The 15,026-nt window shown below is 52.6% G+C and overlaps 1 protein-coding gene and 1 long non-coding RNA gene across 2 annotated transcripts; one reads left to right on the forward strand and one right to left on the reverse strand.

Moving 5' to 3' along the window:
- Positions 1-980: 980 nt before the first annotated feature.
- LOC132370102 (uncharacterized) lies at positions 981-4,428 on the reverse strand. The gene is made up of 7 exons (XR_009504520.1): positions 4,186-4,428; positions 3,723-3,811; positions 3,546-3,626; positions 3,220-3,376; positions 2,344-2,380; positions 1,391-1,465; positions 981-1,092 (listed from the first exon to the last, which is right to left on the reverse strand). It is a non-coding gene; the product is annotated as an uncharacterized LOC132370102 (long non-coding RNA).
- A 2,865-nt stretch (positions 4,429-7,293) lies between these two features.
- On the forward strand, positions 7,294-14,681 carry FADD (Fas associated via death domain). Its single transcript, XM_059932268.1, has 2 exons — positions 7,294-7,766; positions 9,449-14,681. The coding sequence occupies exons 1-2, from the start codon at positions 7,481-7,483 to the stop codon at positions 9,793-9,795; spliced, it is 633 nt and encodes a 210-aa protein (XP_059788251.1). The 5' UTR covers positions 7,294-7,480; the 3' UTR covers positions 9,796-14,681.
- The last annotated feature ends 345 nt before the right edge of the window (positions 14,682-15,026 follow it).

Genomic DNA, 15,026 nt, shown 5'->3' on the forward strand with positions numbered 1-15,026 from the left:
CCCCCTCCGCCTCATCTCTCTCTCCCCCAACATTTTTTATTAAAGTATAACATACAGAAAACTACACAGATCTTGAGTATACAAGCAATTTCCCCAGAAATCACACACCTCTGTAGTCAGGACTCAGAATGTTACAGCACCCAAGAAGCCTCCTTTGGTGCTCCCCTCTGGTCACCCCTCCTCACCCAGCTGTCACCCTGTCCTGATCCCTATCCTGACTGCAGCAGGAGTGTTTGTCTGGTTTCGCTTGTAGGTGGCTGCCACCTCCTGCTGGCTGTCTGTGGGAACTGCCCTTAGGGAAGAAAGAGACCCAGCATGTGGGGCCTGTGTAGGTTTTCTGTTTGTGGCTGTGGCAGATGACCACGAACCCAGTGGCTTAAAACACCAACGTACTACCTTACAGTTCCGTGGGCCAGATGTCTGACACAAGTCTCACTGGGCTAAGAGGAAGGTGTGGGCAGGGCTGGGCCCTTCCCGCCATCTCCAGGCCAGCCGTGGTGGCCAGTCCCTCTCCCGCGGCCGTCTCTCCAGCTCTCCGCTCATGAGGACCGTGATGGGTTGGGTCCCTGGGATAACCCAGGATGATCGCTCCATCTCAAAGTCCTTCATCTTCATCACACCTGCAAAGTCACTCCTGCCATGTAAACTAACTCGTTTACAAGGTCTGGGAATTGGGGTTGGACACCTTGGGGGCCATTGTCCTGTCCACCATGTACCCCTGCCCCCAGGAAGGAGATTTTTTTGTTTTTTCTTTGGAAAAAACTAACTACCCCCAAGCAAAGCCCAGAGTCCCCAAATATCTAAGGAGAGACTTCAAAAGGAATGAGAAAGACCAAAACAAACAGAAAAAGAAAGAGCCCGGAGCACAGTGAGACGACACAGGAGAAAAAGAAAGGAAAGTAACTCTGTTCACCGTCCTCATGAATAAAGACCAATGTCCATCCATGAAACAGGCAAAAGATGCATTTTCTTTCTTTTTTTTTAAATTTTATTTATTTTTGGCTGCATTGGGTCTTCATTGCTGTGCGTGGGCTTTCTCTAGTTGCAGCGAGCCGGGGCTACTCTTTGTTGTGGTGCGCGGGCTTCTCATTTCTTTTTTTAAAGAGACAATGTCAAGTGAAAGGAAAACACATAAACTGGACTTCATCAAAATTTAAGAATTTTTTGCATCAAAGGATACCCAATCAACAGTGAAACAGCAATTCACAAAATGGGAGAAAATATTTGCAAACCATGTTTCTAATTAGGGGTTTATATTCGGAATATATAAGGATCCCCTTCAACTGAGCAACAAAAAGACAAGCAACCCAGATAAAAGTGCGCAGAGGCCTTGAATAGGCATTTCTCCAGAGAAGACATACAAATGGGCAATAAGCACATGAAAAGATACTCAAGATGCTCAAGATGGTCATCAGGGAAACGCAAATCAAACCCACGAGACACCACTGCACACCCATTAGGAAGCCTATTATCCAAAAAACACAAAATAATAAGAGTTGTTGAGGCTGTGGAGAAATTGGAACCCTTGTGCATTGCTGTTAGGAATGTAAAATGGTGCAGCTGCTACAGGAAACACTTCGATGGTTTTTCAAAAAAATTAAACATAGAATGACCGTATGATCCAGCAATTCCACTTCTGGATATATAAACAAAAGAATTTAAAGCAGGGACTCAAATAGACAGTTGTACACTCATGTTCACCTGTGGCTTCACAGGGAGTTCCCTATGATCAGTTGACAGAGGAAGAGAATACTCAGGCCTGGTTTATGGGGGGTTCTACATGATACACAGGCACCCCCTGAAAGTGGACAGTTGCAGTACTACAGCCCGTCTCTGAGGCATCCCTGAGGGACAGCAGTGAAGAGAAATCCTTCAGGTGGGCAGAACTTCTATCAGAATACTTGAAGGCATGAGAAGGAGCCTGGGGCGGGCTGGAGGCGGGGGGCGTGTTCCAGGACTTATTTGACATCTATAGACATGCCACCCAATGACAACAGAGCACCCTTTTTTTCTCTCAAGAACCCAGGGAACACTTACCAAGACAGACCACATACTGGGCCCTAAAACAAGCTCAACAAGTTTAAAAGAATTGAAACCATCCAGAGTGTGTTCTCTACCATAAGGGAATCAAACTAGGAATCAATGACAGAAAGACAATACGAAAATCTCTAAACACATGTACGTTACACAGCATACTTCCAAATAATCCATGGGTCAAAGAGAAAGTCCCAGAGGAAATAACAATACATAGAAATGAATGAAAATGAAAACACAGCATATCAAAATTTGTGGGACAAAGCTAAAGTAATGTTGAAAGGAAAATCCATAAAACTAAATGCTTACCTTGGAAATAAATAGCCTATGTGCCTACCTCAACAACCTAGAACAAAAAAAAGAGCAAAATAAATCCAAAGCAAGGAGAGGGAAATAAAATAGCCAAGACAAGCAAAAAAAAAATGAAATAAAAAGTGGAGGGGGGGGCGGATAGAGAAAAATCATTGAAACAAAAAGCTGGTTCATTACAAATTTAAAAAATCAATAAACCTCTAGCAAGACAGAGAAACTTAAAGAGAGAAGACATAAATCACCAATTTCAGGAATGAAATTGAGGGTTCATTATAGGTCTCATAGCCATTAAAAGGATAATGTTACAGACTGAATGTGTTCCCCCAAAATTCACATGTTGAAACTCTACCCTCCCCCCCTTGTGATGGTGTTCAAAGATGGGGCCCCCATGATGGAATTAGTGCCCTTAAAAGAGTCTGGAGAGAACTTGCTTCCCTCTCTGTTCTTCTCCATGTAAGGCTACAATGAGAACTCAGAGTCTGCACTCTGGAACAGGCCCTCACCAGGATGCGACCCTGCTAGCACCCTGATCACAGAAGTCCAGTCTCCAGAACCATGAGAAATAAATTTCTGTTGTGTATAAGCCACCCAGTCTATGGTACTTTTCTAGAGCAGCACAAAATGGACTGAGACATAAAATAAGCGAATACTACAAATCACCATGCTCATAAAGTCTAAGGCTTAGAAAAATGGACAAATTCCTCAAAACTGCACAAACTACCAAAACTCAATTAAGATGAAATAGACAATTTGAATAGCCTTATAACCATCAAATCCATAAAAGGAAAATTTGATGAACTGGACCTCATCCAAAGTTAAAATTTTTGCCCTGTGAAAGATCATGTAAAGAGGATAAAAAGATAAGCTACAAACTGCGAGGTAGTGGGTCAGACGCAGGGATAATTGTGCTAATGGAGATTCAGATTAACCACGCCTGGTACAAGATTCATTCAGTCAGAAATATTTTGTGAGCTCCGATGAAGTGCCAGCCAGTGTTCTGGGCTCTTCTGCAGGGCGCTTCTGCAGTGTTCTGCAGGGGAGATGGGCAAAAAACAGAGCAGGAAGCAAAATGTGTAGTAAAGTCAGGAGATGCCACGTGCCGGGGACCAAGAAATGCGGCAGCAGGGCTGGGGCAGATGGGGATGTGGTTTAACCCTCCCACGCCAGCCTCCCCCCTGGCTCCTCCATGTCTCCCTTACAGTAGCCGTCCTCTGGCCTCGGACCTTGGTCCTCTTTTCTTTCTCCTCTCCCTCCATTGGTGACCTCATTCTGTAGGTGATCTAAATACTGTATTAGTCAAGATTCTCAAGAGAAACAGAACCAATAGGATATATAGAGATAAATGAGAAGGTTTATTGTAAGATTGGCTCACTTACAGTGACGGAAGCCAAAAAGTCCCATAGTCTGCCATCTGCAAGCTGGGAACCAGGAAAGCTGGTGTGTGATTCAGCCTGAGTCTAAAGGCCTGAAAATTGGGGGGGAGGGGAGGGGGGCAACGGTGCTCAAGCAGAGAGAGCGAATTCTCCCTTCCTCTGCCTTTTCGTTCTATTTGGATGATGACACCCAAATTGGGGAAGGCCATCTGCTTTTGTTAGTCAATTCAAATGTTAATCTCTGCCAGAAACACCCTCACAGACACACCCAGAAATAATGTTTTCCCAGCTATCCAGCCACCCCTTAGCCTAGTCAAGTTGACACATAAGATTAACCATCACAAACACCATCTATCTGCAGGATACTCCCAACTTCACATTTCCTGCCCAGATCTCTGTTCCGAACTCTGGTCCACGCATCCCACTATCCAGTCAACATCTCTACTAGATCCTCCCCCAAACTCACCCTGATCTCAGGTGGCTGTGAGCGACCACAGTGAGCGGCAGCTTGAAGTGGGATCTCAGTTCCCTGGGAATTGAACCCGGACCACAGCAGTGAAAGTGCCGAATTCTAACCACTAGACCACCAGGGAATATTGGCTAGGAGCAGGGCCCTGGCTCTCATCTGCTTTGAAGAAAGAATTCAGCAAAGAGATGAAAAGTAGTGAGGCAAGTCAAGTGTTTATTAGGAGAGAAGACAGAAAGCACAGGCGGGCTGAGAGAGAGAGAGAGAGGCGTGTGCCTTTGGGGGTGGTTTAAATCATATGGGGGAAGTTCTTCTAGGTTCCCTCTGGCCAATCATCTTGCTTTGTCTGGCTCTGAGTCCATATCTGGTCTGACTCAGGGCCCTCCCCTGTGTGCACGTGCATCTTTTAGCCAAGATGGATTCCAGCGCAAGGGTCTCTGAGAGGTTAACAGAACATATTATGGTCTAGCTCCCCCTCCCTTTAACCTTTCTGCACATGCGTAGTCTGGGGGGGGGGTCTCCTTGGCCCCAAGAATGAGAACTGTGTGGTCTCTTTGTCTTTTACGCCAGCAGGGCTCAGCCCCTCTCTGTTTCTGCCGTTCCCTTTCCCTTGAAGCGTCCACAGGAGACAAAGTCCAGCTGCTTATCCTGTTCCTGTTATTATCTTTATTTTTAAAGCATAAATAGGAGGCTAGTTGTAAATGTCTAAACTGGGGCCCGTCTATCTCCTGCCTCAACCCCGCCCACACCCTCCCCAGGTCAGCCAATGGATGCTCCATCTTTCATACCTTACAAGCATCCTCAATGCCTCTCGTTTACGTACACCCCAAAATCAAAAGAAGGCTGCACCTCTCATCTGGATTACTGTGGCGTCTCCTGAGTTCTACCCAGTGATTCTATAAAAATGTAACTCAGAGCTCACAGTAGCATTACAGTAAGTCCCCTACACGCGAACAAGTTCTGTTCCAAGAGCGTGTTCGTAAGTCCAATTTGTTTGTAAGTCCAACAAAGTTAGCCTAGGTACCCAACTAACACAATCGGCTACATACTACTGTACTGTAATAGGTTTATAATACTTTTCACACAAATAATACATAAAAAACAAACACAAAAAATAAAACATTTTTAATCTTACAGTACAGTACCTTGAAAAGTACAGTAGTACAACAGCTGGCATACAGGGGCTGGCATCCAGTGAACAGGCAAGAAGAGTTACTGACTGGAGGAGGGAAAGGAAGTGGGAGACGGTAGAGCTGAAGGATCGTCAGCAATAGGAGACGGAGGGCAAGCTGCAATTTCACTCACGCCTGACACTGATGGCACAGGTTCTAGTTCCTTGCTGGATTCAATTCTATCTACCCTCTTGAAAAAATGATCCAGTGATGTCTGGGTAGTCGCTCTTTTTTGCCCATCATAGACGACACAGTAGCACTGGATTGCATTCTGAATGGCTGCTGCAACCTTCGTGTACTGTTCTTCGTTCGGGTCCTGTGCCTCAAAGACTAACAGTGCCTTCTCAGATAAAGAAAATCCCCTTGCCATTTCCTGCATCATGAATCTCTTTGGTTCTTCAGTTAATTCTTCTTCCTCTTGTCTCTCTTTGTCCTTTCTGGGCCTCCAATTCTATCAGGTCTTCGTTAGTAAGTTCCACGTTCGCATCTTTGAAAGTTCGCAACTTGAAGGTTCCTACGTAGGGGATTTATTATATTCATAATGGCCAAAAAGCAGAAAAAACTGAAAGATCCATCCGCTGATGACTGAATACACAAATGTGGTCTATCCGTACAACGGAACAGTACTGACCCATGAGAAGGAATGAAGCGCTGTCACAGGCTACAAGGATGAACCTTGAAGATGTTACTCTCAGTTAAAGAAGCCAGGCACAAAAGGCCACACAAAAGTGTATGGTTCCACTTACATGAATATCCAGAACAGTCATATCTAGAGAGACAGAAGTAAATTAGTGGTTGCCAAGGGCTGGAGAAAGAGCGAGGGAAAGGAAGTGATTAATAATGGGTACAAGGTTTCTACATGGGCGAGACGAAACTAAAATTAGCTAATGGTGGGGATTGCACAACCTTATGAATACACTAAAAACCACTGAGTTGTACACTTTAAAAGGGTGAGTTGTAGAGAATGTGAATTATATCTCAATTATATATATATATATATATATATATATATATATATATATATACATTTTTTTTTTCCTCTAGGTAACTCAGATGACTTCACTCTTCCACTCACCCTCTGCTGGGGCTCAGGGGCAGTAAAGCCGCGGTCTTAGCTGGCTCCTCCTGATTCGCTCCCTCCCCTCGCTGACCACCCCCTTCCTCCCCGGCTCTGCTCCTGCAACCTCCGCCCTCCTCTTTGCCTCTGCTCTTACTGTGGCCCCGCCCTCTTCCCCCCAAGCCTACACACCTGGCCCCGCACACCCGGCACGTGCACCTGCACCTTGGGACCCCGCCCTCTCAACGTGCGCCGCCCCACCTCCACACTCCCCATCCCCCTATCCTCTTGGCCGCGACTCGCATTAACCTCTGGCTTTCCTGCACTTTCTTATCTGTTAGGTAACCTTGTGTCCTGATGCTGTAAGCTCCGGGCAGGCGGGGCCTTCGGCACCTTGTTCCCGATTTGTCTCCAGAACCTACTGCGTGGTACGCAGTAGGCGTCAGTAAACGCTAATAAGCATTCAGAAAAATAATGAGGATAACTTTAAAAAATCAAGTAGTTATTAAACTTTTAAAACTAAATAAACCTCTGAATAGTCTTTTCTGCACACAGATCTCCAGGGGGCACTAAAGGACATGCATTTTCACAAATGTTAATAAATAAATGCATTTATTATCGGCATCCGCAGTGCAACTTTCCACAGAAAACGCAGCCCGCGCCCGGACCGTCGGGACACCCACGGCCGCAGGCGCCCACCCAGAGGGAGAAGGTCGTCAGGGCGCAGGCGCAGAGGTGGTCCCAGTACTCCCGCCGTCAGCATGTCTGGGGCGCCCCCTGGCGGCGGCCGCAAGCCAACCCCCCCACCCCCGGGCGGAAATGGCTACGTTGGACTCGGGGCGCATGCGCGAGCTCCGGGAGTTCTCGCGAGAGAAAGCAGTCCCAAGGGAGACTTCCGGTGAAGGGGCACCAGACGCTCGAAGTGGGAACCTCAGCTGCTAGGCCGAGGGGCGCGGGGCGCTAGAGGAGGCGCGGGCCGGGTCTGCGGGGGCGCGGGCCAGAGAGCGGGCGGCGGGCCGAGCCGGGGGAAGCCAGAGGAGGGCCGGGCCCCGCCGCGTCCGCCGCCATGGACCCGTTCCTGGTGCTGCTGCACTCGGTGTCGGCCGGCCTGTCGAGCAGCGAGCTGACCGAGCTCAAGTTCCTGTGTCAGAGCCGCGTGGGCAAGAGGAAGCTGGAGCGCGTGCAGAGTGGCCTGGACCTCTTCTCCGTGCTGCTGGAGCAGAACGAGATGAGCCCCGAGAACACCGTGCTGCTCCGCGAGATGCTCGTCTCCCTGCGGCGCCAGGACCTACTGCGGCGCCTGGACGACTTCGAGGCGGGCGCGGCGGGCGGGGCCGCGCCGGAGGAGCGAGGTGGGGGCGGGAGCCTGAGGTCTGGGGGTCGGGCGGGGCCGCGCCGGAGGAGCCAGGCGGGGGCGCGGGCCTGAGGTCTGGGGGTCGGGCGGGGCCGCGCCGGAGGAGCCAGGTGGGGGCGGGCGGGGCCGTGCCGGAGGAGCCAGGCGGGGGCGCGGGCCTGAGGATTGGGGGGGCGGTCGAGGCCGCGCCCGAGGAGCCAGGTGGGGGCGGGGCCGTGCCGGAGGAGCCGGGGGGCGGGGCGGGGGCCTGAGGAGGCAAGGTCAGCTGGACCAGCAGTAGTTTCGATCTCCCGAGCGCCTAACCTCTTCCGGGTTCGGTTTGCGTGGGTTTTCTCTAAACAGCCCTGGGAGACGGGTAATGTACCCCGTTTGCAAATGGGAGAACCATAGTGCACAGAAGTTAACAGCCTAAGTTGCAGAGCATGGACACCCATCCCCCAGCCTCAGTATTTTCTCCACCTCCCCCCTCCCTCCGGGTAAGTTAGAGATTACTCGAAAGGAAAGGACATTGCTCACCTCCCCGGTGCAGTGGAAGTACACCAGGAGCGTCCCAGCAGGTACGGGTTGGTTGATAAGGGACAGTTTTTGCACAGTGGGCCATCAAGGTGTGGTCCTGGCTCTGCTGTTGTCTAGCTGTGTGATCTCAAGAAATAACTTACACTTACCTTCCCGTGTCTCCATTTCCTCTTCTGTACAAGTGGTCAGTAACACAGGTGCCCACCTCACAGAGCTGGAGGAGTTGGCACACAGGCTGACAGCATATCAGGGATTTGTAGCTGAAGATGCAACTTCACAGGAGCCTTCCAAGAAGCATTTTGTCCTTCCTCTTCTCCCTGCCCCCGTCCAGAAACAGCCTTTTGTAGTTTCTCATGCTGATCTCAGTAGTGACTTTTCAGCAGATGAGGACATAGTAGACAGAGACTGAGGACTGGTGTCAGTCAGGACATCTTCCAAAATAAGAATCGGGGTGTTCAGGGCTGGCGTACAAATTACCGTATCTTGGTGGCTTAAAGCAACAGAATTTGATGCTCTTACAGTTCTCGGTCCAGTAGTCAAATCAGGGTGTCAGTAGGCCATGCTCCCTCTGAAAGCTCTCAGGGAGGAGCCTCCATGCCTCTTCTGGTTTCTGGGGACTCCAGGCGTTCTTGGCTTGTGCCCGCATCACTCCAGTCTCTGCCTCCATGGCACGTGGTCTTGTCACTGGATTTAGGGCTCACCTGGATAATCCAGGATGATCCCCTCATCTCAAGATCGTCAACTTAATCTCATCTACAAAGGCCCTTTTCCAAATAAGTTAACATTCACGGTTCCAGGGGTTTGACGTGGACATACTTTTTAGGGGCCACCATTCAACCCACTGTAGAGTGAGATGGGGGAGCAACTCCATCTCCCTGTCCTGCGTAGGTATCTCCGTTACGACACACCCCAACCATTAAGTCTTCAGAGCAGGCCACGCCTCTTGGGTAGTGTTTCAGGGTGTGATTAGCTGGGGCAGGACTGGGCTTTCTACGACCTCCCCGGGTCCCTCTGCTGCTGCGTGTCATTGGCCTCTGCGGGAGGACCTCTTGGTACCCAGCCCTTGGGTCAGCACCGCGGAGCCCATCAGGCAGTGTGGGGTTACCTGTCTCCTCAAGAGCTCCCGTAATCTCTGGTCAGTCATTGTGTTCTTTCCCTCCCCAGACCTGCAGGCAGCGTTTGACATCATCTGTGATAATGTGGGGAAGGACTGGAGGAAACTGGCTCGTCACCTCAGAGTGTCTGACGCCAAGATTGAAGCCATTGAGGAGAAGTATCCCCGGAACCTGGCAGAACAGGTGAGGGAGTCGCTGAGAGTCTGGAAGAACAGCAGGAGGGAGGATGCAGCCGCATCCCACCTGGTGAGGGCACTCAGGGCCTGCCGGCTGAACCTGGTGGCAGACCTCATCGAGGAGGGTCAGCGGGCCCGGGCCCTCCAGAGCGAGAGTGGGGACCCTGTGTCCCTCTCGTCCTGGGACTCAGACTCGCCCGCCTCAGGGGCCTCGCGATGACCCAGCTGCTCTTCTCCAGGACCAAAGGCATCTGCCCACTCTGAACTTCGGTCCCCTCCGCCGCAGTTGACACGTCCCCTCCGTGCCAGCGTGTGAAGACCCGGCAGGGAGCCGCCTGAGGGCCCACGCGGGCTCTGGGCACTGTAATCACCCTCAGAGGGAGGTGCTTTCCTCCTGGTTAAACGAGTTCCTACCGGAGGTCACTGCGGGCCACACCCGACACGTAGGAGGGACCTATAAAAGGTAGCAGTTAGGGTTATAAACCTGGCCGTTGTCCCAGCGAGGAGGTGCACAGTCGAACTGGAGGCAAGTCAGTAGTAATGGGGGGGCTGGGCTGGGGGCCAACGCCGTCCAGCTCTGGAGCCCGCGCTTGGAACCACTGGCTCCTTCTGCCGTCCCCACGGTTGCCAAAGGCTTCGAGGCTGGCGGTGTAGACCCGTCTCGCAGGGCAGGTGGCGTGGGGGTGAGGCGATGCCTGTGAGGTGGTCAGATGTGGACACAGGGCTGGGCGGATGCTAGTTCGGAGAAGTATGATTCCTGTGATTCCACAGTGTGTTACTATTTTGTGTCAAAACCACTATCTTTCTGATAACAGAGTTGGCAAGGGAGCTGGAGCCTGTGATTTTAAGAAGTAATCTTTCTTCCTGCTTCTCAGGTAACCCTAGTGAAGCAAGGGCCTTTACAGAGGAAACCTCCACATTACAAAGAATTCTCTCTTCCCATTGATGATGATTTCATTTTACACGCTCTCAGAAGTCCCATTGTAGTCGATTTCAGTGTCCCTTGAAGGTTATTACAGGCCCAACCTGGGAGTAGGGTGGCTGCATTTCATAACAGCTCCGGGGACCACTAACGAGGGGAGTGTTTAGGGGGGTGGGATGAATTAGGAGATTGGGATTGACATATACACACTGCTGTGTATTGTATAAAGTGGCAGAGCCCAGCGGCCATGCCGTGCGCCTTCCTGCTGTGACCTTGGGAAAGCCACTTGTGACATCATGCCCTGCCGCCTTGACCTTGGCTTGCTGAGACCCTAGTAGCACTCCCCACCAGGCTGTGGACCCAGCCTTCAGCAGATGCTTAGTGCCAGGCACTGCTAGGAGCTGGGGTCATGCAGCAGACAGGACAGAAGTGGCCCTACTCTGTTGGCCCCGGAAGCCTGGCCGGGAACACGGGTGTTAGCCAGTTCATCACAAGTGTGGGAGTTGAGCCAGTTCAGCCCCGGAGTGGCGTGGCCTGGCCCGGTTTGTGCACTGAACATCCCCCCGCCTGCCGGGAGCATCTGCCTCTTCAGGACCTCGGGTCGGGGCTCATTCTGTGGATAACACGCACGTCGTCGTCGTCGTCAGTGCATGAGAGTGGCTTGGCTAATGGGTCGCTTTGGGAAATAGGTGATCTGGAAAATGTGTCCACGTTTCTTGAACGGAGGCAGATTTCAGAGGTGTTGCCAGTCTTCTTACGGTTTATGGCACATGCTACTGAAACGTGAGGGTGCTGGGCACCCTGGCCTCCGGCCTGCACCCCCGGCACGGTCCTCAGCCCTGGAAGGAACCTGTACCCTCTGTCGCACCACGTGTTCTCATGGAGGCTTTGACAACACATGCTTACAGCACTCGGGATTGTCCGATGCCTGGGACCCGGCACTGGGCCGACTCCGTGCCACGTGAGGTGAGGCACTGGTCCCCCTGGGCACTGACATCCCAAGGCTTCCCTCGGCGAGCTGCTCTGGTCCACGTGGTGAGGGAGTTGGAGCAGCCTCAGTAGACCAGTCATGTGACCTAATCTCACCACCCGAGGCACAGATCTGAGTTCCAGGACAGAAGAGGTGATGGATGAGAAAGCGCCTCCTTCCGGCACTGTGGTCCGCCTCCCAGGGCCTGGAGGTGGGCCAGCCGTGGTGGCTCTGGGCCACTGGGGCAAAGCTGCAGAGCCTGGTGGTGGGTGAGCTTGCACAAGAAACTGGCCCCGGAAGGCGGGAGCTCTAGGCCAGGTAGAATCCTCCGTTTGTTCGGTCCTCAGTGGTCAGGAGGCTTCCACTGTAGCCGCGCTGCCAGGCATTGAGGTGAGACTGAGCAAGGAGGCAGCCTGCCCTCAGAAAGCACAGAATTTCCCCAGTTTTGTGACACAACAGGAAAAGGCACAATAAAAGTGTATAGAAGGACTTCCCTGGCGGTCCAGTGGTTAAGACTTCACCTTCCAATGCAGGGGGTGCGTCGGGGAGCTAAGACCCCACGTGCCTCACAGCCAAAAAACCAAAACAAGCAATATTGTAACAGATTCAATAAAGACTTCAAAAATGGTCCACATCAAAAAAAGTGTATAGAACAAGCACAAATGCCTCTACGGGCCCTAAAAGTGGAAAGGTACACAGCAAACGTTGGAGAACAGTTCTCTGAATGATAGTTTTTCTGTATGCTAGCTACGTTTTCCCTGATTCTGTAACGTGGTTTCAGTTGTCCGCCAAATACCAGTCCCAGGTGTGATGTGGACCGTGAGGGGGGGTGTCCTGGAGCGCAGGGGGCCGCGTGGGCTCTCGAGCCTGACCTGGCTGTGAACCGGGGGCTCTGTCCCTTGGGGCTCCACCTCCCTGAAAAGGGGCCATTGGATAAATATGAAGTGCTTGGCCAAGTCTGTGGCACTATTTTTACCTTAAAAACAAACACATGTCACCCAGAGCCCCGGAGGTCTGCCAAAGGCTGTTCTGCTCTGTGTGGTCTCAGAACATCGAGCCTGGCCTTTGTGCGTCTTGCGGGATCTTGGCTCCCTGATCAGGGATGGAACCCGTGCCCCCTGCAGTGGAAGCGCAGAGTCCTAAGCGCTGGACCGCCAGGGAGGTCCCGTTCCGGGTCTTCTCATAACCGCTCCTGGGACAGACATGGTTGACATCGAACCAGAACTGCGACCCCGGGGACCCGTCAGCTACACCCCACGTAGGCAGGGCACTGCCGCAGTTTTTGGACAAGGGTTTCTCACAGCAACTTTCCAAAAACAACCATCCCTTTTTTTTTTCTTCAGTCACGTAACATTAACTGTTTCTGATAAAGCTGCACACGAGTCGTGTGGTTTCTACTTGGACGCTGACGTTAGGAGCGACATTCTGCTCTCGATCCTTTTTCCCCTGAGAGGAAGGGAAAGAAGCGTCCAGGTGTACATGCTGTGCGGGAGATCTGCCGGCAATGGAGGAGAAGTTGAACAAGTGTTTCCTCGACGAGGGTCTTTCCCTCTCCCGGCCCGCAGGTTTCCCGGCCTCACAGCCTCCCTCTAACACCTCGCCAAGGCCACCCCTGCTCCTGGGCGCACGGGGCTGTGGGCCCCCGTCCAGGGCCCCCGCCCCCTCCAGACTCTTCCGTTGGGGGCGGGGCCTGGCAGCCCCCACTCCCTCCTGCTCTCCCCACTGGCTGGCCTGCCTCCCGTCCGCTCCTCTTCCTCCCTAGCGACCCCACGGCCACCCCCAAAGTGCACTGCAGGGTGGAGGCTGCCGGTCCCACGGTGCGATCTCCTGGTTTGTGCGGCCTCTAGGGCACCTGTTCTCCTGGCCGCTCCCCCCGGCCTCCTTACCCTGTCCCAGCACCAGCCCCCCACCCGTGGGAGCACCTTGGCCTCGTCTCTCCCAGGTCCCTGGTGCCTCCCACCTCTCTCTCGAAGCCCCCAGACCCGTACTGTCAGATAGCTGCGGGCAACGCTTGCCATGCAAGGGAGCGGATCACGGGTTTCTGGGGTTCGGACGTGGGCGTCGTGGGGGCAGGTGTTCCGCCCAGCGCACGCCGCCTCCGCCTCAGCATCCCCCCACGCGTGCCCGGTTCCGTGCCTCGCGCCACAGCCGGGTCAGTTGCCCTCGGCGCAGACCGCGGCCCCCTCCCTGGGGCTCGCGCTCCGGTGCGCAGCAGCACCAGCTTCTCTGGACCCTGCCTCGCAAGCCTCTCTCGTTCCCCCCACCCCGCCCCCCAGCGGGGCTCCGGCCTTCTCAGGACAGCCCCGCCTCTGCCCCTTCTGACCCGCCCCCATCAGCCGCCAGAAATAGTCGTACTACAGACTCCTGACTGTATTCCTAGAAACCGCAAGCTCTCTCCACATATTTTTCAGTTTTGTGTCTTTCTTCCCATGATACGTATTCTGAGTCATCTCGCTGACTGCTTTCTAACCACAGGATTCCTGTGTGCAGCGAGTTTTGGAACCAGACAGGCGAGCGTGACGCAGGGTAGCATGTGCTTATGCGAAAATGGCCAGTCACCCTACATCGGCCGGAACAGGCAAAACTTCTCTTTTACAAGGAAAATGTGCAATTGAAACCCGTTTTCGTCAGAGGCCCTCAGTTTCTTAAGTCAGTGACTAAGTTAAGACACTGTGGCAAGAGTCCCACGTGGGTACCAACCACATTAATTGTCACCAGGCAACAGAGGCCGCGTCAGTGCGTGAGCGGTGTCCTCATGAAGCAGAGGCTGGAAACCGAAGAACGTGGGCCATTTGGTCACCCAGGCACCAGGCAGGGCTAAGCTTCCCTTCCCCACACCTGCTTGGTGACAGTCTCGACACAGGCAATGATTTTGTTTCAGCACGTGTGGTTTCATGGGACAGACCTTCTGTCTGGGGAGATGACAAAGTTCCCGAGATGGCTGGGATGATGGTTGACAACATTGTGAGTGAAGACGGTGAATTTTATGTTGTGTATTATTTTACCACAATTTTTAAAATCATCCTTCACGTTAAATTAACCATTTAATTATATTATTAATCTAAATTGTATTCGTTTCGTGGGCTTCTCTCTGTCTAATTTGAATTTTATTGGCGTTTTATAAGTTGCGAGGGCTAGGAGCATAAGCTCGTCTCCGGCCTCTGTGTGTGTTGAAGTAACATTATCACAAATAAAACCTTGTCCATCCCTGGGAGTCTGAGTCCCTGTTACTCCTTCCAGCGGGGCTTCCAGCTGGAGAAGCCCACCTGCAGGGTACCCAGGCCCCTCTAGGCGAGTCCTGATCCGACCTCCCGGGGGGCTGAGGACCGGCTCAGACACCCCGTGTGATGAGGCCTCGCCTGACCCCCACCACCCACAGTGGACCCCGCCTGCCCTGCTCGTGCCCCACCAGGCGCGGCCTCCTCATCACCGTGGCTTCCAGAGCTGCCCAGCGGCTCTCCAAGCAGGTGAGTGAACTGCGATGATAGAAGACCAGGTCCAGGGGCCCCAGGGCAGGGACCAGGCTGCCTCTCTGCCCATCGTGCCCGGCCGTGACCGA

This window comes from Balaenoptera ricei, chromosome 8 (assembly GCF_028023285.1).
Source record: "Balaenoptera ricei isolate mBalRic1 chromosome 8, mBalRic1.hap2, whole genome shotgun sequence".
NCBI lineage: Eukaryota > Metazoa > Chordata > Mammalia > Artiodactyla > Balaenopteridae > Balaenoptera > Balaenoptera ricei.